Below are 23,404 nucleotides of genomic sequence, written 5' to 3'. Positions count from 1 at the left end.
GGACTGGTCAACAGTAGGGCACTATACTGTATAGGACTCTGGTCAACAGTAGGGCACTATACTGTATAGGACTGGTCAACAGTAGGGCACTATACTGTATAGGACTGGTCAACAGTAGGGCACTATACTGTATAGGACTCTGGTCAACAGTAGGGCACTATACTGTATAGGACTGGTCAACAGTAGGGCACTATACTGTATAGGACTGGTCAACAGTAGGGCACTATACTGTATAGGACTCTGGTCAACAGTAGGGCACTATACTGTATAGGACTCTGGTCAACAGTAGGGCACTATACTGTAAAGGACTGGTCAACAGTAGGGCACTATACTGTATAGGACTCTGGTCAACAGTAGGGCACTATACTGTAAAGGACTGGTCAACAGTAGGGTACTATACTGTATAGGACTCTGGTCAACAGTAGGGTACTATACTGTAGAGGACTGGTCAACAGTAGGGCACTATACTGTATAGGACTCTGGTCAACAGTAGGGCACTATACTGTAGAGGACTCTGGTCAACAGTAGGGCACTATACTGTAAAGGACTCTGGTCAACAGTAGGGCACTATACTGTAGAGGACTCTGGTCAACAGTAGGGCACTATACTGTAAAGGACTCTGGTCAACAGTAGGGCACTATACTGTAAAGGACTGGTCAATAGTAGGGCACTATACTGTATAGGACTCTGGTCAACAGTAGGGCACTATACTGTAAAGGACTGGTCAACAGTAGGGTACTATACTGTATAGAACTCTGGTCAACAGTAGGGCACTATACTGTATTGGACTCTGGTCAACAGTAGGGCACTATACTGTAAAGGACTCTGGTCAACAGTAGGGCACTATACTGTATAGGACTCTGGTCAACAGTAGGGCACTATACTGTATAGGACTCTGTTCAAGAGTAGGGCACTATACTGTAAAGGACTGGTCAACAGTAGGGTACTATACTGTATAGGACTCTGGTCAACAGTAGGGCACTATACTGTATAGGACTGGTCAACAGTAGGGCACTATACTGTATAGGACTGGTCAACAGTAGGGCACTATACTGTATAGGACTCTGGTCAACAGTAGGGCACTATACTGTAAAGGACTCTGGTCAACAGTAGGGCACTATACTGTATAGGACTGGTCAACAGTAGGGCACTATACTGTATAGGACTCTGGTCAACAGTAGGGCACTATACTGTATAGGACTCTGGTCAACAGTAGGGCACTATACTGTATAGGACTCTGGTCAACAGTAGGGCACTATACTGTAGAGGACTCTGGTCAACAGTAGGGCACTATACTGTAGAGGACTCTGGTCAACAGTAGGGCACTTTAAAGGGAATAGGGAGCTATTTGGGAGACTGCCATTCCCTTCACTTTTGCCATGTTGTTCAAACAGAACAGTGTGAAACGGAGGAGGAGGAAGAGGAGGTGGTAGGAAGATGCTAGTCTGAGCCTGGATGAATTGAATAACACCGTAGCTCCAGGCTTTAGATCCCGGAGAGAGAACACTCCCCAACCCTTTACATGTTCCTGGTTCAGCCTCTCTTACTCATCAACTCATGAAAAGGTGGAACATGTCTTGCTGTTGAGCCCGAGGCACAACAAGCCTGCGATTAAACACTGCCTGTATCTACAAAGTATCTGCTGATTTAGGATCAGTTTGGCCTTTCACATCATAATGAATAAGATGATGTAGACAGACTGCCTTGGTGAATGACACAGCAGGCCTGGAGGGGAAATATGCCTCAGCTTGGCTCCTTAGTACCAATCCTCTAAATACCAGTCCTTATCAACACCGCCATGCTCCAGGGTGATGTTCCTCCTAGGTACAGATCTACGATCAGCTTCCCCTGCACCTATCCTCACCTGTGGGGAAAATGCTAAACTGACCCAGGATCAGCGTGTAGGCCAGGCGAATTCACCCTGTACATACTGAAGTCCTATTATCTGTGTACTACACTACTTTGACCAGGGCTCATAAAGCACTATAGTGGCTGTCATTTGGGATGTAGACCAAAACAATTAGCTGCCTCATGGTTAGCTAACTGTAGCCTGGGTGCTGATATAGGTGGAGGAGGAGGAAGAGGAGGAGGAAGAGGAGAGGAAGAAGAGGAGGAAGAAGAGGAGGAGGAAGAAGAGGAGGGAAGAGGAGGAGGAGGAGGAGGAGGAGGAGGAGGAGGAAGAGGAGAGGAAGAAGAGGAGGAGGAAGAAGAGGAGGAAGAGGAGGAGGAGGAAGAAGAGGAGGGAAGAGGAGGAGGAGGAGGAGGAGGAGGAGGAAGAAGAGGAGGAAGAGGAGGAGGAGGAGGAGGAAGAGGAGAGGAAGAAGAGGAGGAGGAAGAAGAGGAGGAGGAAGAGGAGGAGGAGGAGGAAGAGGAGGAAGAGGAAGAGGAAGAGGAAGAGGAGGAGGAGGAGGAGGAAGAGGAGGAGGAGGAGGAGGAGGAGGAAGAGGAGGAGGAAGAGGAGGAGGAGGAAAGGGAGGAAGAGGAGGAAGAGGAGGAGGAGGAAGAGGAGGAGGAGGAGGAGGAGGAGGAATAGGAGGAGGAGGAGGAATAGGAGGAGGAGGAGGAGGAATATAAGGAAGAGGAGGAGGAAGAAGAGGAGGAGGAAGTTGAGGAAGAGGAGTAGGAATAGAAGGAAGAAGAGGAATATGAAGAGGAGGGGGAGAATGCAAAGGAGGAGGAGGAGGAGGCTAAGTCCCCAATCTGTACCTAGGATGAACTTCAACTTGGAGCTCTGAGCCCACTGAATATAGCCTGGTCCCAGATTTGTTTGTGCTGTCTTGCCAAGTCCTAGGTCATTGTCATGCTAAACATGTCATGGCAAGACAGAACAGAACTGGTTTAATCAATGAATAACTTGGTTATTTTCTCTGTTTCTTGGTCGGTAGGACTGATGGAGGGAACAACTGTGTGGGGCCAGACAAGTCCTACCGCTCATGTAACATCCAGGTAAACAACTTTCTTGGTGTAGTGCCTAAGTACTTCCCTTAGAGGAGTTTTCAATCTGATTCACAGGTTCTTAATCCTTAAGGCTTTACTATGTGGGTCTTGATGTCAGGTAAGTTCCTGTGGTTCACCCATTAAACCCTCTTCTCACCATGATTGATGATAGATAGTCACCTCTGTTCCTCTCTGTCTGTACGTCATCCTCTCTGATAGATAGTCACCTCTAGAGTTCCTCTCTGTCTCTACGTCATCCTCTCTGATAGATAGTCACCTCTAGAGTTCCTCTCTGTCTCTACGTCATCCTCTCTGTCTGTACGTCATCCTCTCTGATAGATAGTCACCTCTAGAGTTCCTCTCTGTCTGTATGTCATCCTCTCTGATAGATAGTCACCTCTGGATGTTCCTCCCTGTCTCTACGTCATCCTCTCTGATAGATAGTCACCTCTGGATGTTCCTCTCTGTCTGTACGTCATCCTCTCTGATAGATAGTCACCTCTAGAGTTCCTCTCTGTCTCTACGTCATCCTCTCTGTCTGTACGTCATCCTCTCTGATAGATAGTCACCTCTAGAGTTCCTCTCTGTCTCTACGTCATCCTCTCTGATAGATAGTCACCTCTAGAGTTCCTCCCTGTCTCTACGTCATCCTCTCTGTCTCTACGTCATCCTCTCTGATAGATAGTCACCTCTAGAGTTCCTCTCTGTCTCTACGTCATCCTCTCTGATAGATAGTCACCTCTAGAGTTCCTCCCTGTCTCTATGTCATCCTCTCTGATAGATAGTCACCTCTAGAGTTCCTCTCTGTCTCTACGTCATCCTCTCTGATAGATAGTCACCTCTAGAGTTCCTCTCTGTCTCTACGTCATCCTCTCTGATAGATAGTCACCTCTAGAGTTCCTCTCTGTCTCTACGTCATCCTCTCTGATAGATAGTCACCTCTAGAGTTCCTCCCTGTCTCTATGTCATCCTCTCTGATAGATAGTCACCTCTATAGTAGAGTTCCTCTCTGTCTCTACGTCATCCTCTCTGATAGATAGTCACCTCTAGAGTTCCTCCTGTCTCTACGTCTCTATGTCATCCTCTCTGATAGATAGTCACCTCTAGAGTTCCTCCCTGTCTCTACGTCATCCTCTCTGATAGATAGTCACCTCTAGAGTTCCTCTCTGTCTCTATGTCATCCTCTCTGATAGATAGTCACCTCTAGAGTTCCTCCCTGTCTCTACGTCATCCTCTCTGATAGATAGTCACCTCTAGAGTTCCTCCCTGTCTCTATGTCATCCTCTCTGATAGATAGTCACCTCTAGAGTTCCTCCCTGTCTCTACGTCATCCTCTCTGATAGATAGTCACCTCTAGAGTTCCTCTCTGTCTGTACGTCATCCTCTCTGATAGATAGTCACCTCTGTTCCTCTCTGTCTGTATGTCATCCTCTCTGATAGATAGTCACCTCTAGAGTTCCTCCCTGTCTCTACGTCATCCTCTCTGTCTGTACGTCATCCTCTCTGATAGATAGTCACCTCTAGAGTTCCTCCCTGTCTCTACGTCATCCTCTCTGATAGATAGTCACCTCTAGAGTTCCTCTCTGTCTGTACGTCATCCTCTCTGATAGATAGTCACCTCTAGAGTTCCTCTCTGTCTGTATGTCATCCTCTCTGATAGATAGTCACCTCTGGATGTTCCTCTCTGTCTGTACATCATCCTCTCTGTCTCTACGTCATCCTCTCTGATAGATAGTCACCTCTAGAGTTCCTCTCTGTCTCTATAGATAGTCACCTCTAGAGTTCCTCTCTGTCTCTACGTCACCTCCTCTCTGATAGATAGTCACCTCTGGATGTTCCTCTCTGTCTGTACGTCATCCTCTCTGTCTCTACGTCATCCTCTCTGATAGATAGTCACCTCTAGAGTTCCTCTCTGTCTCTACGTCATCCTCTCTGATAGATAGTCACCTCTGTTCCTCTCTGTCTGTACGTCATCCTCTCTGTCTCTACGTCATCCTCTCTGATAGATAGTCACCTCTAGAGTTCCTCTCTGTCTCTACGTCATCCTCTCTGATAGATAGTCACCTCTGGATGTTCTCTCTGTCTGATAGATAGTCGTCATCCTCTCTGATCTCTGGATGTTCCTCTCTGTCTGTCCCTCTCTGTCTCTACGTCATCCTCTCTGATAGATAGTCACCTCTAGAGTTCCTCTCTGTCTCTACGTCATCCTCTCTGATAGATAGTCACCTCTAGAGTTCCTCCCTGTCTCTATGTCATCCTCTCTGATAGATAGTCACCTCTAGAGTTCCTCTCTGTCTCTACGTCATCCTCTCTGATAGATAGTCACCTCTGGATGTTCCTCTCTGTCTGTACGTCATCCTCTCTGTCTCTACGTCATCCTCTCTGATAGATAGTCACCTCTAGAGTTCCTCTCTGTCTCTACGTCATCCTCTCTGATAGATAGTCACCTCTGTTCCTCTCTGTCTGTACGTCATCCTCTCTGTCTCTGTCTCTAAAGTACGTCATCCTCTCTGATAGATAGTCACCTCTAGAGTTCCTCTCTGTCTGTACGTCATCCTCTCTGATAGATAGTCACCTCTAGAGTTCCTCTCTGTCTGTACGTCATCCTCTCTGATAGATAGTCACCTCTAGAGTTCCTCTCTGTCTGTATGTCATCCTCTCTGATAGATAGTCACCTCTGGATGTTCCTCTCTGTCTGTACATCATCCTCTCTGTCTCTACGTCATCCTCTCTGATAGATAGTCACCTCTAGAGTTCCTCTCTGTCTCTACGTCATCCTCTCTGATAGATAGTCACCTCTGGATGTTCCTCTCTGTCTGTACGTCATCCTCTCTGTCTCTACGTCATCCTCTCTGATAGATAGTCACCTCTAGAGTTCCTCTCTGTCTCTACGTCATCCTCTCTGATAGATAGTCACCTCTGTTCCTCTCTGTCTGTACGTCATCCTCTCTGTCTCTACGTCATCCTCTCTGATAGATAGTCACCTCTAGAGTTCCTCTCTGTCTCTACGTCATCCTCTCTGATAGATAGTCACCTCTGGATGTTCCTCTCTGTCTGTACGTCATCCTCTCTGTCTCTACGTCATCCTCTCTGATAGATAGTCACCTCTAGAGTTCCTCTCTGTCTCTACGTCATCCTCTCTGATAGATAGTCACCTCTAGAGTTCCTCCCTGTCTCTATGTCATCCTCTCTGATAGATAGTCACCTCTAGTTCCTCTCTGTCTCTAGTCCTCTCTGATAGATAGATAGTCACCTCTGGATGTTCCTCTCTGTCTGTACGTCATCCTCTCTGTCTCTACGTCATCCTCTCTGATAGATAGTCACCTCTAGAGTTCCTCTCTGTCTCTACGTCATCCTCTCTGATAGATAGTCACCTCTGTTCCTCTCTGTCTGTACGTCATCCTCTCTGTCTCTACGTCATCCTCTCTGATAGATAGTCACCTCTGGATGTTCCTCTCTGTCTGTACGTCATCCTCTCTGATAGATAGTCACCTCTAGAGTTCCTCTCTGTCTCTACGTCATCCTCTCTGATAGATAGTCACCTCTGGATGTTCCTCTCTGTCTGTACGTCATCCTCTCTGATAGATAGTCACCTCTGTTCCTCTCTGTCTCTACGTCATCCTCTCTGATAGATAGTCACCTCTGGATGTTCCTCTCTGTCTGTACGGCATCCTCTCTGTCTCTACGTCATCCTCTCTGATAGATAGTCACCTCTAGAGTTCCTCTCTGTCTCTACGTCATCCTCTCTGATAGATAGTCACCTCTAGAGTTCCTCCCTGTCTCTATGTCATCCTCTCTGATAGATAGTCACCTCTAGAGTTCCTCTCTGTCTCTACGTCATCCTCTCTGATAGATAGTCACCTCTGGATGTTCCTCTCTGTCTGTACGTCATCCTCTCTGTCTCTACGTCATCCTCTCTGATAGATAGTCACCTCTAGAGTTCCTCTCTGTCTCTACGTCATCCTCTCTGATAGATAGTCACCTCTGTTCCTCTCTGTCTGTACGTCATCCTCTCTGTCTCTAGTCATCCTCTCTGATAGATAGTCACCTCTGTTCCTCTCTGTCTGTACGTCATCCTCTCTGTCTCTACGTCATCCTCTCTGATAGATAGTCACCTCTAGATGTTCCTCTCTGTCTCTACGTCATCCTCTCTGATAGATAGTCACCTCTGGATGTTCCTCTCTGTCTGTACGTCATCCTCTCTGATAGATAGTCACCTCTGTTCCTCTCTGTCTCTACGTCATCCTCTCTGATAGATAGTCACCTCTGGATGTTCCTCTCTGTCTGTACGTCATCCTCTCTGATAGATAGTCACCTCTGTTCCTCTCTGTCTCTACGTCATCCTCTCTGATAGATAGTCACCTCTGTTCCTCTCTGTCTCTACGTCATCCTCTCTGATAGATAGTCACCTCTAGAGTTCCTCTCTGTCTCTACGTCATCCTCTCTGATAGATAGTCACCTCTAGAGTTCCTCCCTGTCTCTATGTCATCCTCTCTGATAGATAGTCACCTCTAGAGTTCCTCTCTGTCTCTACGTCATCCTCTCTGATAGATAGTCACCTCTGGATGTTCCTCTCTGTCTGTACGTCATCCTCTCTGTCTCTACGTCATCCTCTCTGATAGATAGTCACCTCTAGAGTTCCTCTCTGTCTCTACGTCATCCTCTCTGATAGATAGTCACCTCTGTTCCTCTCTGTCTGTACGTCATCCTCTCTGTCTCTACGTCATCCTCTCTGATAGATAGTCACCTCTAGAGTTCCTCTCTGTCTCTACGTCATCCTCTCTGATAGATAGTCACCTCTGGATGTTCCTCTCTGTCTGTACGTCATCCTCTCTGATAGATAGTCACCTCTAGAGTTCCTCTCTGTCTCTACGTCATCCTCTCTGATAGATAGTCACCTCTGGATGTTCCTCTCTGTCTGTACGTCATCCTCTCTGATAGATAGTCACCTCTAGAGTTCCTCTCTGTCTGTACGTCATCCTCTCTGATAGATAGTCACCTCTAGAGTTCCTCTCTGTCTGTACGTCATCCTCTCTGATAGATAGTCACCTCTAGAGTTCCTCTCTGTCTGTATGTCATCCTCTCTGATAGATAGTCACCTCTGGATGTTCCTCTCTGTCTGTACGTCATCCTCTCTGATAGATAGTCACCTCTAGAGTTCCTCTCTGTCTCTACGTCATCCTCTCTGATAGATAGTCACCTCTGGATGTTCCTCTCTGTCTGTACGTCATCCTCTCTGATAGATAGTCACCTCTGTTCCTCTCTGTCTCTACGTCATCCTCTCTGATAGATAGTCACCTCTGGATGTGTTGAGTGCTGTGACCTCTAACCTCTAACCTCTAACCCCATCCCTCTCGTGGTGTGTCACCCAGGACTGCCCAGGGGGATCCAGAGACTTCAGAGAGGAACAGTGTTCTCAGTTTGATGGATCTGACTTCCAGGGAAAACGCTACAAATGGCTCCCATACTATGGAGGTGAGTCAGGAGGGCCTGAGGGCCGGGGCTTTATACAGCTTTGGTCAGGACAGGAGAATTTGGGCAAGTCATCAGGGGTGTATGGTTTGGTAATGACTCTATACTGTAATTAGGGGTATAAGGTTTGGTAGGGACTCTATACTGTAATTAGGGGTGTAAGGTTTGGTAGGGACTCTATACTGTAATTAGGCGTGTAAGGTTTGGTAGGGACTCTATACTGTAATTAGGGGTATAAGGTTTGGTAGGGACTCTATACTGTAATTAGGGGTATAAGGTTTGGTAGGGACTCTATACTGTAATTAGGGGTATAAGGTTTGGTAGGGACTCTATACTGTAATTAGGGGTGTAAGGTTTGGTAGGGACTCTATACTGTAATTAGGCGTGTAAGGTTTGGTAGGGACTCTATACTGTAATTAGGGGTATAAGGTTTGGTAGGGACTCTATACTGTAATTAGGGGTGTATGGTTTGGTAATGACTCTACTGTAATTAGGGGTGTATGGTTTGGTAGTGACTCTATACTGTCATTAGGTGTATAAGGTTTGGTAGGGACTCTATACTGTAATTAGGGGTGTAAGGTTTGGTAATGACTCTATACTGTAATTAGGGGTATAAGGTTTGGTAATGATATTATATTGTAATTAGGGGTGTAAGGTTTGGTAGTGACTCTATACTGTAATTAGGGGTGTAAGGTTTGGTAGTGACTCTAAACTGTAATTAGGGGTATAAGGTTTGGTAGGGACTCTATACTGTAATTAGGGGTAGAAGGTTTGGTAATGACTCTATACTGTAATTAGGGGTGTATGGTTTGGTAATGACTCTATACTGTAATTAGGGGTGTATGGTTTGGTAGTGACTCTATACTGTAATTAGGGGTAGAAGGTTTGGTAGTGACTCTATACTGTAATTAGGGGTGTAAGGTTTGGTAGGGACTCTATACTGTAATTAGGGGTGTAAGGTTTGGTAATGATAGTATATTGTATGTGTGTTGACTTGGAATACAGTGAACTGAACAACAATGTTCAGCTGACCATTTAAATATATTACTGCTTAAGTTATGATGACTACAAATGAGAAAAGGTCAACTGAATGTGTGTGTGCGTTTGTGTGTGTGTGTGTGCGTGCGTGCATGTGTGCGTTTGTGTGTGTGTGTGTTCTTGTGTGTGTGCGTGCGTGTGTGTGTGTGTTCGTGTGTGTGTGCGTGCGTGCATGTGTGCGTTTGTGTGTGTGTGTGTGTGTGTGCATGTGTGCGTTTGTGTGTGTGTGCGTGCGTGCGTGTGTGCGTTTGTGTGTGTGTGTGTGTTCGCGTGTGTGTGCATGCGTGCGTGCGTGTGTGTGTGTGTGTGTGTGTGCGTGCGTGTGTGTGTGTGTGTGTGTGCGTGCGTGCGTGTGTGCGTGCGTGTGTGTGTGTGTGTGTGCGCGCGCGCGTGCATGTGTGTGTGCGTGTGTGTGTGTGTGCGTCTCGCCCCACCAGCTGACAACCCTTGTGAGCTGAACTGTATACCCAGGGGAGAGAACTTCTTCTACCGCCACAAGACAGCTGTGGTTGACGGCACGCCCTGCCACCCCGGGAGGAAGGATGTGTGTGTGGATGGCGTCTGTAAGGTAGGCTTTAACATAAGGCTAATAACAGAAGTGCATGGTGATTATTGAAAGGGAGTGTGAATGGAATTGATGAACAGACAGAAAGATTGTTAAAAAAAAACTGCCAGATGGGGAACCCTGCTGTAATAAGAGTAGGTGGGCTGCCAGATAGGGAATCCTGCTGTAATAAGAGCAGGTGGGCTGCCAGATAGGGAATCCTGCTGTAATAAGAGTAGGTGGGCTGCCAGATAGGGAATCCTGCTGTAATAAGAGCAGGTGGGCTGCCAGATAGGGAATCCTGCTGTAATAAGAGCAGGTGGGCTGCCAGATAGGGAATCCTGCTGTAATAAGAGCAGGTGGGCTGCCAGATAGGGAATCAATAAGAGCAGGTGCCAGATAGGGAATCCTGCTGTAATAAGAGCAGGTGGGCTGCCAGATAGGGAATCCTGCTGTAATAAGAGCAGGTGGGCTGCCAGATAGGGAACCCTGCTGTAATAAGAGCAGGTGGGCTGCCAGATAGGGAACCCTGCTGTAATAAGAGCAGGTGGGCTGCCAGATAGGGAATCCTGCTGTAATAAGAGCAGGTGGGCTGCCAGATAGGGAATCCTGCTGTAATAAGAGCAGGTGGGCTGCCAGATAGGGAACCCTGCTGTAATAAGAGCAGGTGGGCTGCCAGATAGGGAACCCTGCTGTAATAAGAGCAGGTGGGCTGCCAGATAGGGAATCCTGCTGTAATAAGAGCAGGTGGGCTGCCAGATAGGGAACCCTGCTGTAATAAGAGCAGGTGGGCTGCCAGATAGAACCCTGCTGTAATAAGAGCAGGTGGGCTAGGTGGGCTGCCAGATAGGGAATCCTGCTGTAATAAGAGCAGGTGGGCTGCCAGATAGGGAATCCTGCTGTAATAAGAGCAGGTGGGCTGCCAGATGGGGAATAAGAGCAGGTGGGCTGCTGGGAATCCTGCTGTAATAAGAGCAGGTGGGCTGCTACCTAGATAGGGAATCCTGCTGTAATAAGAGCAGGTGGGCTGCCAGATGGGGAACCCTGCTGTCTATCTAACCCATACTCTATCTATCTAACCCATACTCTATCCATCTAACCCATACTCTATCTATCTAACCCATACTCTATCTACCTAACCCATACTCTATCTACCTAACCCATACTCTATCCATCTAACCCATACTCTATCTATCTAACCCATACTCTATCCATCTAACCCATACTCTATCTACCTAACCCATACTCTATCTATCTAACCCATACTCTATCTATCTAACCCATACTCTATCCATCTAACCCATACTCTATCTATCTAACCCATACTCTATCTACCTAACCCATACTCTATCTACCTAACCCATACTCTATCCATCTAACCCATACTCTATCTATCTAACCCATACTCTATCCATCTAACCCATACTCTATCCATCTAACCCATACTCTATCCATCTAACCCATACTCTATCTATCTAACCCATACTCTATCTATCTAACCCATACTCTATCCATCTAACCCATACTCTATCTATCTAACCCATACTCTATCTATCTAACCCATACTCTATCTATCTAACCCATACTCTATCTATCTAACCCATACTCTATCCATCTAACCCATACTCTATCTATCTAACCCATACTCTATCTATCTAACCCATACTCTATCTACCTAACCCATACTCTATCCATCTAACCCATACTCTATCTATCTAACCCATACTCTATCTATCTAACCCATACTCTATCTATCTAACCCATACTCTATCCATCTAACCCATACTCTATCTATCTAACCCATACTCTATCCATCTAACCCATACTCTATCTATCTAACCCATACTCTATCTATCTAACCCATACTCTATCTACCTAACCCATACTCTATCCATCTAACCCATACTCTATCTACCTAACCCATACTCTATCTATCTAACCCATACTCTATCTACCTAACCCATACTCTATCCATCTAACCCATACTCTATCCATCTAACCCATACTCTATCCATCTAACCCATACTCTATCTACCTAACCCATACTCTATCCATCTAACCCATACTCTATCCATCTAACCCATACTCTATCCATCTAACCCATACTCTATCTACCTAACCCATACTCTATCTATCTAACCCATACTCTATCTATCTAACCCATACTCTATCTATCTAACCCATACTCTATCTATCTAACCCATACTCTATCTACCTAACCCATACTCTATCTACCTAACCCATACTCTATCTATCTAACCCATACTCTATCTATCTAACCCATACTCTATCCATCTAACCCATACTCTATCTATCTAACCCATACTCTATCCATCTAACCCATACTCTATCCATCTAACCCATACTCTATCCATCTAACCCATACTCTATCTACCTAACCCATACTCTATCTACCTAACCCATACTCTATCTATCTAACCCATACTCTATCCATCTAACCCATACTCTATCTACCTAACCCATACTCTATCCATCTAACCCCTACTCTATCCATCTGACCCATATCCTTGTCTCTCTTCTTCTCTCTGCCCCCCTTCACCCTCCAGCGTCTGGGCTGTGACAACATGCTGGAGTCCCCCCAGCAGGAGGACCCCTGTCTGCAGTGTGGGGGCAACGGACAGTCCTGCTACCCAGTTAGGAGTACCTTCAATATTAACAACCTGCCCAAAGGTAAGGTACAGATTAGGGTTGCAAAATTCTGCTAAATTTCCCAAAATTCCTAGGTTTTTACAGAAATCCCGGTTAGAATCATAATGGAATAAGAAGCAAATTCGGGAATCCTCCTACCAGGATTTCTGGAAAACCTGGGAACGTTTTGAAAGTTTACTGGAATTTTTCAACCTTAGTACAGATTGTCCCTTTCACCTCACATTTCCATTTATGGCAGTGCTTCCCCATGGGGCAGTTGTGGGCTTTACAAAGTTCATGCTGTGGTAATGGCAGACCAATAGAATGCCTCCACAGGGCTCCGGCGTCTTCTAGCGATAGTTTGTCACAAAGTTTTAGTGTCAACAACGGTAGTAACTCTGGTTGTCCACTGATGTGTTCTGCCCCCCTTTGTGTCCCTTCTATTCCAGGGTATAACCAGGTGTCCCCTCTCTCCCAGGGTATAACCAGGTGTCCCCTCTCTCCCAGGGTATAACCAGGTGTCCCCTCTCTCCCAGGGTATAACCAGGTGTCCCCTCTCTCCCAGGGTATAACCAGGTGTCCCCTCTCTCCCAGGGTATAACCAGGTGTCCCCTCTCTCCCAGGGTATAACCAGGTGTCCCCTCTCTCCCAGGGTATAACCAGGTGTCCCCTCTCTCCCAGGGTATAACCAGGTGTCCCTTCTCTCCCAGGGTATAACCAGGTGTCCCCTCTCTCCCAGGGTATAACCAGGTGTCCCTTCTCTCCCAGGGTATAACCAGGTGTCCCCTCTCTCCCAGGGTATAACCAGGTGTTCCCTCTCTCCCAGGGTATAACCAGGTGTCCCCTCTCTCCCAGGGTATAACCAGGTGTCCCTTCTCTCCCAGGGTATAACCAGGTGTCCCCTCTCTCCCAGGGTATAACCAGGTGTCCCCTCTCTCCCAGGGTATAACCAGGTGTCCCTTCTCTCCCAGGGTATAACCAGGTGTCCCCTCTCTCCCAGGGTATAACCAGGTGTCCCCTCTCTCCCAGGGTATAACCAGGTGTTCCCTCTCTCCCAGGGTATAACCAGGTGTCCCCTCTCTCCCAGGGTATAACCAGGTGTCCCCTCTCTCCCAGAGTATAACCAGGTGTCCCCTCTATCCCAGGGTATAACCAGGTGTTCCCTCTCTCCCAGGGTATAACCAGGTGTCCCCTCTCTCACAGGGTATAACCAGGTGTCCCCTCTCTCCCAGGGTATAACCAGGTGTCCCATCTCTCCCAGGGTATAACCAGGTGTCCCCTCTCTCCCAGGGTATAACCAGGTGTCCCCTCTCTCCCAGGGTATAACCAGGTGTCCCCTCTCTCCCAGGGTATAACCAGGTGTCCCTTCTCTCCCAGGGTATAACCAGGTGTCCCCTCTCTCCCAGGGTATAACCAGGTGTCCCCTCTCTCCCAGGGTATAACCAGGTGTCCCCTCTCTCCCAGGGTATAACCAGGTGTCCCCTCTATCCCAGGGTATAACCAGGTGTCCCTTCTCTCCCAGGGTATAACCAGGTGTCCCTTCTCTCCCAGGGTATAACCAGGTGTCCCTTCTCTCCCAGGGTATAACCATGTGTCCCTTCTCTCCCAGGGTATAACCAGGTGTCCCCTCTCTCCCAGGGTATAACCAGGTGTCCCTTCTCTCCCAGGGTATAACCAGGTGTTCCCTCTCTCCCAGGGTATAACCAGGTGTTCCCTCTCTCCCAGGGTATAACCAGGTGTCCCCTCTCTCCCAGGGTATAACCAGGTGTCCCTTCTCTCCCAGGGTATAACCAGGTGTCCCCTCTCTCCCAGGGTATAACCAGGTGTTCCTTCTCTCCCAGGGTATAACCAGGTGTCCCTTCTCTCCCAGGGTATAACCAGGTGTCCCTTCTCTCCCAGGGTATAACCATGTGTCCCTTCTCTCCCAGGGTATAACCAGGTGTCCCCTCTCTCCCAGGGTATAACCAGGTGTCCCTTCTCTCCCAGGGTATAACCAGCTGTTCTATCTATCCTGTTCTCCTCCCTCCCAGGTTATAACCAGCTGTTCTATCTCTCCTGTTCTCCTCCCTCCCAGGCTATAACCAGCTGTTCTATCTCTCCTGTTCTCCTCCCTCCCAGGCTATAACCAGCTGTTCTATCTGTCCTGTTCTCCTCCCTCCCAGGTTATAACCAGCTGTTCTATCTCTCCTGTTCTCCTCCCTCCTAGGCTATAACCAGCTGTTCTATCTCTCCTGTTCTCCTCCCTCCCAGGTTATAACCAGCTGTTCTATCTCTCCTGTTCTCCTCCCTCCCAGGTTATAACCAGCTGTTCTATCTCTCCTGTTCTCCTCCCTCCCAGGTTATAACCAGCTGTTCTATCTCTCCTGTTCTCCTCCCTCCCAGGCTATAACCAGCTGTTCTATCTCTCCTGTTCTCCTCCCTCCCAGGCTATAACCAGCTGTTCTATCTCTCCTGTTCTCCTCCCTCCCAGGCTATAACCAGATGTTTATCATCCCTGTGGGAGCCACCTCCATCCGCATCGGAGAGACTGTTGCCACTCGTAACTACCTTGGTGAGAACTTCATTCCTTGGACAACTGGATGGTTAATGGTTAGGCTAGACAGACGATATAGCTATCAACTGTCCTGTACATTAAATGTCATTAAGATCAGTGAGGCGGCATTTAAGATCAAGAGTTCAATCTTATCATGACAACATGAGTATGTAGAGGAGAACTCTATTTAATGACTGTGACTGTAACCAAGGCTACTGTGTCCGAGGAGAACTCTATTTAATGACTGTGTCTGTAACCAAGGCTACTGTGTACGAGGAGAACTCTATTTAATGACTGTGACTGTAACCAAGGCTACTGTGTCCGAGGATAACTCTATTTAATGACTGTGACTGTAACCAAGGCTACTGTGTACGAGGAGAACTCTATTTAATGACTGTGACTGTAACCAAGGCTACTGTGTACGAGGAGAACTCTATTTAATGACTGTGACTGTAACCAAGGCTACTGTGTCCGAGGAGAACTCTATTTAATGACTGTGTCTGTAACCAAGGCTACTGTGTACGAGGAGAACTCTATTTAATGACTGTGACTGTAACCAAGGCTACTGTGTCCGAGAATAACTCTATTTAATGACTGTGACTGTAACCAAGGCTACTGTGTACGAGGAGAACTCTATTTAATGACTGTGTCTGTAACCAAGGCTACTGTGTACGAGGAGAACTCTATTTAATGACTGCGACTGTAACCAAGGCTACTGTGTACGAGGAGAACTCTATTTAATGACTGCGACTGTAACCAAGGCTACTGTGTACGAGGAGAACTCTATTTAATGACTGTGTCTGTAACCAAGGCTACTGTGTACGAGGAGAACTCTATTTAATGAATGTGTCTGTAACCAAGGCTACTGTGTACGAGGAGAACTCTATTTAATGACTGTGTCTGTAACCAAGGCTACTGTGTACGAGGAGAACTCTATTTAATGAATGTGTCTGTAACCAAGGCTACTGTGTACGAGGAGAACTCTATTTAATGACTGTGTCTGTAACCAAGGCTACTGTGTACGAGGAGAACTCTATTTAATGACTGCGACTGTAACCAAGGCTACTGTGTCTGTAACCAAGGCTACTGTGTACGAGGAGAACTCTATTTAATGACTGTGTCTGTAACCAAGGCCACTGTGTCTGTAACCAAGGCTACTGTGTCCGAGGAGAACTCTATTTCATGACTGTGACTGTAACCAAGGCTACTGTGTACGAGGAGAATATTTAATGACTGTGACTGTAACCAAGGCTACTGTGTCTGTAACGAAGGCTACTGTGTCTACCACCAGCCGTTAAGAACCTGCGTGGTGAGTACTACCTGAACGGCCACTGGGTGATTGAGTTCTCCAGGGTCACTCCAGTAGCAGGCACCATGCTATACTACCAGAGAGGGGCAGAGGGAGAGATGACTCCTGAGACCATCATCGGCCGCGGACCCACCACCGAGCCGCTGGTTATAGAGGTCAGAGACACCTGGTCCAGCGTCCAAAACGACACCCTATTCCCTATTTAGCGCGCACTATATACAGAATAGGGTGCCCGATTTAGATTCAGATTCAAAACTTTATTGTCCCATTCTTGTGGAATGGGAAATGTGTCTTTGGGTTTTACATGCATGTTGCTCACACATAGCAACTAGACAGACACGCACGCACACACACACACACACACACACACGGCGCAACTGTAGGCCTACATGATAAATCAATAGAGATGAACACATCAGCTGTTATCGACCTGAAACATTTGGGTTTATGTTTCTTAAGTACATTTACATTTAGCTAAAATATTGAAAAATAAACGTTATCTGGTACTACACTCTTAGAAGAAAAGGTTCTGTTCTCATAGGAGAACCATTTGGAGAACCCTTTGGAGAACCCTTTAGAGAACCCTTTGAAGAACCCTTTAGAGAACCCTTTGAAGAACCCTTTAGAGAACCCTTTGGAGAACCCTTTGAAGAACCCTTTGAAGAACCCTTTAGAGAACCCTTTAGAGAACCCTTTGGAGAACCCTTTGGAGAACCCTTTTAAGAACCCTTTGGAGAACCCTTTGGAGAACCCTTTGGAGAACCCTTTTTGGTTCCAGGTAGAACCCTTCCCACAGAGGATTCTACATGGAACTCAAAAGGGTTTTCCTATGGAGAAAGTTGAAGAAACCTTTACGAACCCTTTTTTACAAGTGTGTATAATCCTTGGTAGTAAAGGGTGAACTTCTACTACACATATACCATTGTTGAAACAGACTCCCAGATATGTAGTCTGTTTGTGCTGTCTTGCTAACAACGACCAAGAAAGCTCCAACAGATTTGGGAACTGACTCCCAACTGCACTATATATACAAAAGTATGTGGACACCCCTTCAAATGAGTGTATTCGGCTAATTGAGTCACACCCGTTGCTGACACACAGCCATGCAATCTCCATGGACAAGCATTGGCAGTAGAATGGCCTTACTGAAGAGTTCAGTGACTTTCAACGTGGCACCGTCATAGGATCGTTACACGTCAGTATGTCAAATTTCTAGCCCTGCTAGAGCTGCCCCCAGTCAACTACAAGTGGTGTTATTGTGAAGTGGAAACGTCTAGGAGCAACAACGGCTCAGCCGTGAAGTGGTAGGCCACACAAGCTCACAGAACGGAACCACCGAGGTCTGAAGCACGTAGCGCGTAAAAACCATGTGTCCTCGGTTGCAACCCTCACTATCGAGTTCTAAACTGCCTCTGGGAGCAACTTCAGCACAATAACTGTTCATTGAGAGTTTCGTGAAATGGATTTCCATGAAGCAGTGGAATCGTGTTCTCTGGAGTGATGAATCACGCTTCACCATCTGGCAGTCCGACGGATGAATCTGGGTTTGGCAGATGCCAGGAAAATGCTACCTGCCCCAATGCATAGTGCCAACTGTAAAGTTTGGTGGAGGAGGAATAATGGTCTGGGGCTGTTTTTTCATGGTTCAGGCCCCTTAGTTCTAGTGAAGGGAAATCTTAACGCTAAAGCATACCATGACATTCTAGACGATTCTGTGCTTCCAACTTTGTGGCAACAGTTTGGGGAAGGCCCTTTCCTGTTTCAGCATGACAATGCCCCTGTGCACAAAGCGAGATCCATACAGAAATGGTTTGTCAAAATCGGTGTGGAAGAACTTGACTGGCCTCCACAGAGCCCTGACCTCAACCCCATTGAAACCTTTGGGATGAATTGGAACGCTGACTGCGAGCCAGGCCTAATAGCCCATCATCAGTGCCCGACCTCACTAATGCTCTTGTTGCTGAATGGAAGCAAGTTCCCGCAGCAATGTTTCAACATCTAGTGGAAAACCTTCCCAGAAGAGTGTAGGCTGTTATAGCAGCAATGTTCCAACATCTAGTGGAAAACCTTGCCAGAAGAGTGGTGGCTGTTATAGCAGCAATGTTCCAACATCTAGTGGAAAGCCTTCCCAGAAGAGTGGAGGCTGTTATAGCAGCAATGTTCCAACATCTAGTGGAAAGCCTTCTCAGAAGAGTGGAGGCTGTTATAGCAGCAATGTTCCAACATCTAGTGGAAAGCCTTCCCAGAAGAGTGGAGGCTGTTATAGCAGCAATGTTCCAACATCTAGTGGAAAGCCTTCCCAGAAGAGTGGAGGCTGTTATAGCAGCAATGTTCCAACATCTAGTGGAAAGCCTTCCCAGAAGAGTGGAGGCTGTTATAGCAGCAATGTTCCAACATCTAGTGGAAAGCCTTCCCAGAAGAGTGGAGGCTGTTATAGCAGCAATGTTCCAACATCTAGTGGAAAGCCTTCCCAGAAGAGTGGAGGCTGTTATAGCAGCAATGTTCCAACATCTAGTGGAAAGCCTTCCCAGAAGAGTGGAGGCTGTTATTGCAGCAATGTTCCAACATCTAGTGAAAAGCCTTCCCAGAAGAGTGGAGGCTGTTATAGCAGCAATGTTCCAACATCTAGTGGAAAGCCTTCCCAGAAGAGTGGAGGCTGTTATAGCAGCAATGTTCCAACATCTAGTGGAAAGCCTTCCCAGAAGAGTGGAGGCTGTTATAGCAGCAATGTTCCAACATCTAGTGGAAAGCCTTCCCAGAAGAGTGGAGGCTGTTATAGCAGCAATGTTCCAACATCTAGTGGAAAGCCTTCCCAGAAGAGTGGAGGCTGTTATAGCAGCAATGTTCCAACATCTAGTGGAAAGCCTTCCCAGAAGAGTGGAGGCTGTTATTGCAGCAATGTTCCAACATCTAGTGAAAAGCCTTCCCAGAAGAGTGGAGGCTGTTATAGCAGCAATGTTCCAACATCTAGTGGAAAGCCTTCCCAGAAGAGTGGAGGCTGTTATAGCAGCAATGTTCCAACATCTAGTGGAAAGCCTTCCCAGAAGAGTGGAGGCTGTTATAGCAGCAATGTTCCAACATCTAGTGGAAAGCCTTCCCAGAAGAGTGGAGGCTGTTATAGCAGCAATGTTCCAACATCTAGTGGAAAGCCTTCCCAGAAGAGTGGAGGCTGTTATAGCAGCAATGTTCCAACATCTAGTGGAAAGCCTTCCCAGAAGAGTGGAGGCTGTTATAGCAGCAATGTTCCAACATCTAGTGGAAAGCCTTCCCAGAAGAGTGGAGGCTGTTATAGCAGCAATGTTCCAACATCTAGTGGAAAGCCTTCCCAGAAGAGTGGAGGCTGTTATAGCAGCAATGTTCCAACATCTAGTGGAAAGCCTTCCCAGAAGAGTGGAGGCTGTTATTGCAGCAATGTTCCAACATCTAGTGGAAAGCCTTCCCAGAAGAGTGGAGGCTGTTATAGCAGCAATGTTCCAACATCTAGTGGAAAGCCTTCCCAGAAGAGTGGAGGCTGTTATAGCAGCAATGTTCCAACATCTAGTGGAAAGCCTTCCCAGAAGAGTGGAGGCTGTTATAGCAGCAATGTTCCAACATCTAGTGGAAAGCCTTCCCAGAAGAGTGGAGGCTGTTATAGCAGCAATGTTCCAACATCTAGTGGAAAGCCTTCCCAGAAGAGTGGAGGCTGTTATAGCAGCAATGTTCCAACATCTAGTGGAAAGCCTTCCCAGAAGAGTGGAGGCTGTTATAGCAGCAATGTTCCAACATCTAGTGGAAAGCCTTCCCAGAAGAGTGGAGGCTGTTATAGCAGCAATGTTCCAACATCTAGTGGAAAGCCTTCCCAGAAGAGTGGAGGCTGTTATAGCAGCAATGTTCCAACATCTAGTGGAAAGCCTTCCCAGAAGAGTGGAGGCTGTTATAGCAGAAATGTTCCAACATCTAGTGGAAAGCCTTCCCAGAAGAGTGGAGGCTGTTATAGCAGCAATGTTCCAACATCTAGTGGAAAGCCTTCCCAGAAGAGTGGAGGCTGTTATAGCAGCAATGTTCCAACATCTAGTGGAAAGCCTTCCCAGAAGAGTGGAAGCTGTTATTGCAGCAATGTTCCAACATCTAGTGGAAAGCCTTCCCAGAAGAGTGGAGGCTGTTATAGCAGCAATGTTCCAACATCTAGTGGAAAGCCTTCCCAGAAGAGTGGAGGCTGTTATAGCAGCAATGTTCCAACATCTAGTGGAAAGCCTTCCCAGAAGAGTGGAGGCTGTTATAGCAGCAATGTTCCAACATCTAGTGGAAAGCCTTCCCAGAAGAGTGGAGGCTGTTATAGCAGCAATGTTCCAACATCTAGTGGAAAGCCTTCCCAGAAGAGTGGAGGCTGTTATAGCAGCAATGTTCCAACATCTAGTGGAAAGCCTTCCCAGAAGAGTGGAGGCTGTTATAGCAGCAATGTTCCAACATCTAGTGGAAAGCCTTCCCAGAAGAGTGGAGGCTGTTATTGCAGCAATGTTCCAACATCTAGTGGAAAGCCTTCCCAGAAGAGTGGAGGCTGTTATAGCAGCAATGTTCCAACATCTAGTGGAAAGCCTTCCCAGAAGAGTGGAGGCTGTTATAGCAGCAATGTTCCAACATCTAGTGGAAAGCCTTCCCAGAAGAGTGGAGGCTGTTATAGCAGCAATGTTCCAACATCTAGTGGAAAGCCTTCCCAGAAGAGTGGAGGCTGTTATAGCAGCAATGTTCCAACATCTAGTGGAAAGCCTTCCCAGAAGAGTGGAGGCTGTTATAGCAGCAATGTTCCAACATCTAGTGGAAAGCCTTCCCAGAAGAGTGGAGGCTGTTATAGCAGCAATGTTCCAACATCTAGTGGAAAGCCTTCCCAGAAGAGTGGAGGCTGTTATAGCAGCAATGTTCCAACATCTAGTGGAAAGCCTTCCCAGAAGAGTGGAGGCTGTTATAGCAGCAATGTTCCAACATCTAGTGGAAAGCCTTCCCAGAAGAGTGGAGGCTGTTATAGCAGAAATGTTCCAACATCTAGTGGAAAGCCTTCCCAGAAGAGTGGAGGCTGTTATAGCAGCAATGTTCCAACATCTAGTGGAAAGCCTTCCCAGAAGAGTGGAGGCTGTTATAGCAGCAATGTTCCAACATCTAGTGGAAAGCCTTCCCAGAAGAGTGGAGGCTGTTATAGCAGCAATGTTCCAACATCTAGTGGAAAGCCTTCCCAGAAGAGTGGAGGCTGTTATAGCAGCAATGTTCCAACATCTAGTGGAAAGCCTTCCCAGAAGAGTGGAGGCTGTTATAGCAGCAATGTTCCAACATCTAGTGGAAAGCCTTCCCAGAAGAGTGGAGGCTGTTATTGCAGCAATGTTCCAACATCTAGTGGAAAGCCTTCCCAGAAGAGTGGAGGCTGTTATAGCAGCAATGTTCCAACATCTAGTGGAAAGCCTTCCCAGAAGAGTGGAGGCTGTTATAGCAGCAATGTTCCAACATCTAGTGGAAAGCCTTCCCAGAAGAGTGGAGGCTGTTATAGCAGCAATGTTCCAACATCTAGTGGAAAGCCTTCCCAGAAGAGTGGAGGCTGTTATAGCAGCAATGTTCCAACATCTAGTGGAAAGCCTTCCCAGAAGAGTGGAGGCTGTTATAGCAGCAATGTTCCAACATCTAGTGGAAAGCCTTCCCAGAAGAGTGGAGGCTGTTATAGCAGCAATGTTCCAACATCTAGTGGAAAGCCTTCCCAGAAGAGTGGAGGCTGTTATAGCAGCAATGTTCCAACATCTAGTGGAAAGCCTTCCCAGAAGAGTGGAGGCTGTTATAGCAGCAATGTTCCAACATCTAGTGGAAAGCCTTCCCAGAAGAGTGGAGGCTGTTATAGCAGAAATGTTCCAACATCTAGTGGAAAGCCTTCCCAGAAGAGTGGAGGCTGTTATAGCAGCAATGTTCCAACATCTAGTGGAAAGCCTTCCCAGAAGAGTGGAGGCTGTTATAGCAGCAATGTTCCAACATCTAGTGGAAAGCCTTCCCAGAAGAGTGGAAGCTGTTATGGCAGCAATGTTCCAACATCTAGTGGAAAGCCTTCCCAGAAGAGTGGAGGCTGTTATAGCAGCAATGTTCCAACATCTAGTGGAAAGCCTTCCCAGAAGAGTGGAAGCTGTTATAGCAGCAATGTTCCAACATCTAGTGGAAAGCCTTCCCAGAAGAGTGGAGGCTGTTATAGCAGCAATGTTCCAACATCTAGTGGAAAGCCTTCCCAGAAGAGTGGAGGCTGTTATAGCAGCAATGTTCCAACATCTAGTGGAAAGCCTTCCCAGAAGAGTGGAGGCTGTTATAGCAGCAATGTTCCAACATCTAGTGGAAAGCCTTCCCAGAAGAGTGGAGGCTGTTATAGCAGCAATGTTCCAACATCTAGTGGAAAGCCTTCCCAGAAGAGTGGAGGCTGTTATTGCAGCAATGTTCCAACATCTAGTGGAAAGCCTTCCCAGAAGAGTGGAGGCTGTTATAGCAGCAATGTTCCAACATCTAGTGGAAAGCCTTCCCAGAAGAGTGGAGGCTGTTATAGCAGCAATGTTCCAACATCTAGTGGAAAGCCTTCCCAGAAGAGTGGAGGCTGTTATAGCAGCAATGTTCCAACATCTAGTGGAAAGCCTTCCCAGAAGAGTGGAGGCTGTTATAGCAGCAATGTTCCAACATCTAGTGGAAAGCCTTCCCAGAAGAGTGGAGGCTGTTATAGCAGCAATGTTCCAACATCTAGTGGAAAGCCTTCCCAGAAGAGTGGAGGCTGTTATAGCAGCAATGTTCCAACATCTAGTGGAAAGCCTTCCCAGAAGAGTGGAGGCTGTTATAGCAGCAATGTTCCAACATCTAGTGGAAAGCCTTCCCAGAAGAGTGGAGGCTGTTATAGCAGCAATGTTCCAACATCTAGTGGAAAGCCTTCCCAGAA

At 47.0% G+C, this 23,404-nt stretch overlaps 1 protein-coding gene across 4 annotated transcripts in view; it reads left to right on the top strand.

Moving 5' to 3' along the window:
• Nucleotides 1-23,404, top strand: part of LOC118383521 (papilin-like) — a 171,800-nt gene that overhangs the window by 49,907 nt on the left and 98,489 nt on the right. For all 4 annotated transcript variants that reach the window (XM_052515517.1, XM_052515516.1, XM_052515518.1 and 1 more), the window contains exons 4-9: nt 2,886-2,946; nt 8,310-8,412; nt 9,885-10,015; nt 12,559-12,682; nt 15,111-15,191; nt 16,465-16,637. In XM_052515517.1, coding sequence (XP_052371477.1) covers nt 2,886-2,946; nt 8,310-8,412; nt 9,885-10,015; nt 12,559-12,682; nt 15,111-15,191; nt 16,465-16,637 — 673 coding nt within the window. The remainder of the gene's footprint in view (nt 1-2,885; nt 2,947-8,309; nt 8,413-9,884; nt 10,016-12,558; nt 12,683-15,110; nt 15,192-16,464; nt 16,638-23,404) is intronic.

The sequence above is a fragment of the Oncorhynchus keta genome, unplaced genomic scaffold (assembly GCF_023373465.1).
Source record: "Oncorhynchus keta strain PuntledgeMale-10-30-2019 unplaced genomic scaffold, Oket_V2 Un_scaffold_28244_pilon_pilon, whole genome shotgun sequence".
NCBI classification, from domain to species: domain Eukaryota; kingdom Metazoa; phylum Chordata; class Actinopteri; order Salmoniformes; family Salmonidae; genus Oncorhynchus; species Oncorhynchus keta.
The sequence above is the reverse complement of the archived record's forward strand: the minus strand, read 5'-3'. Positions and strand labels throughout refer to the sequence as shown.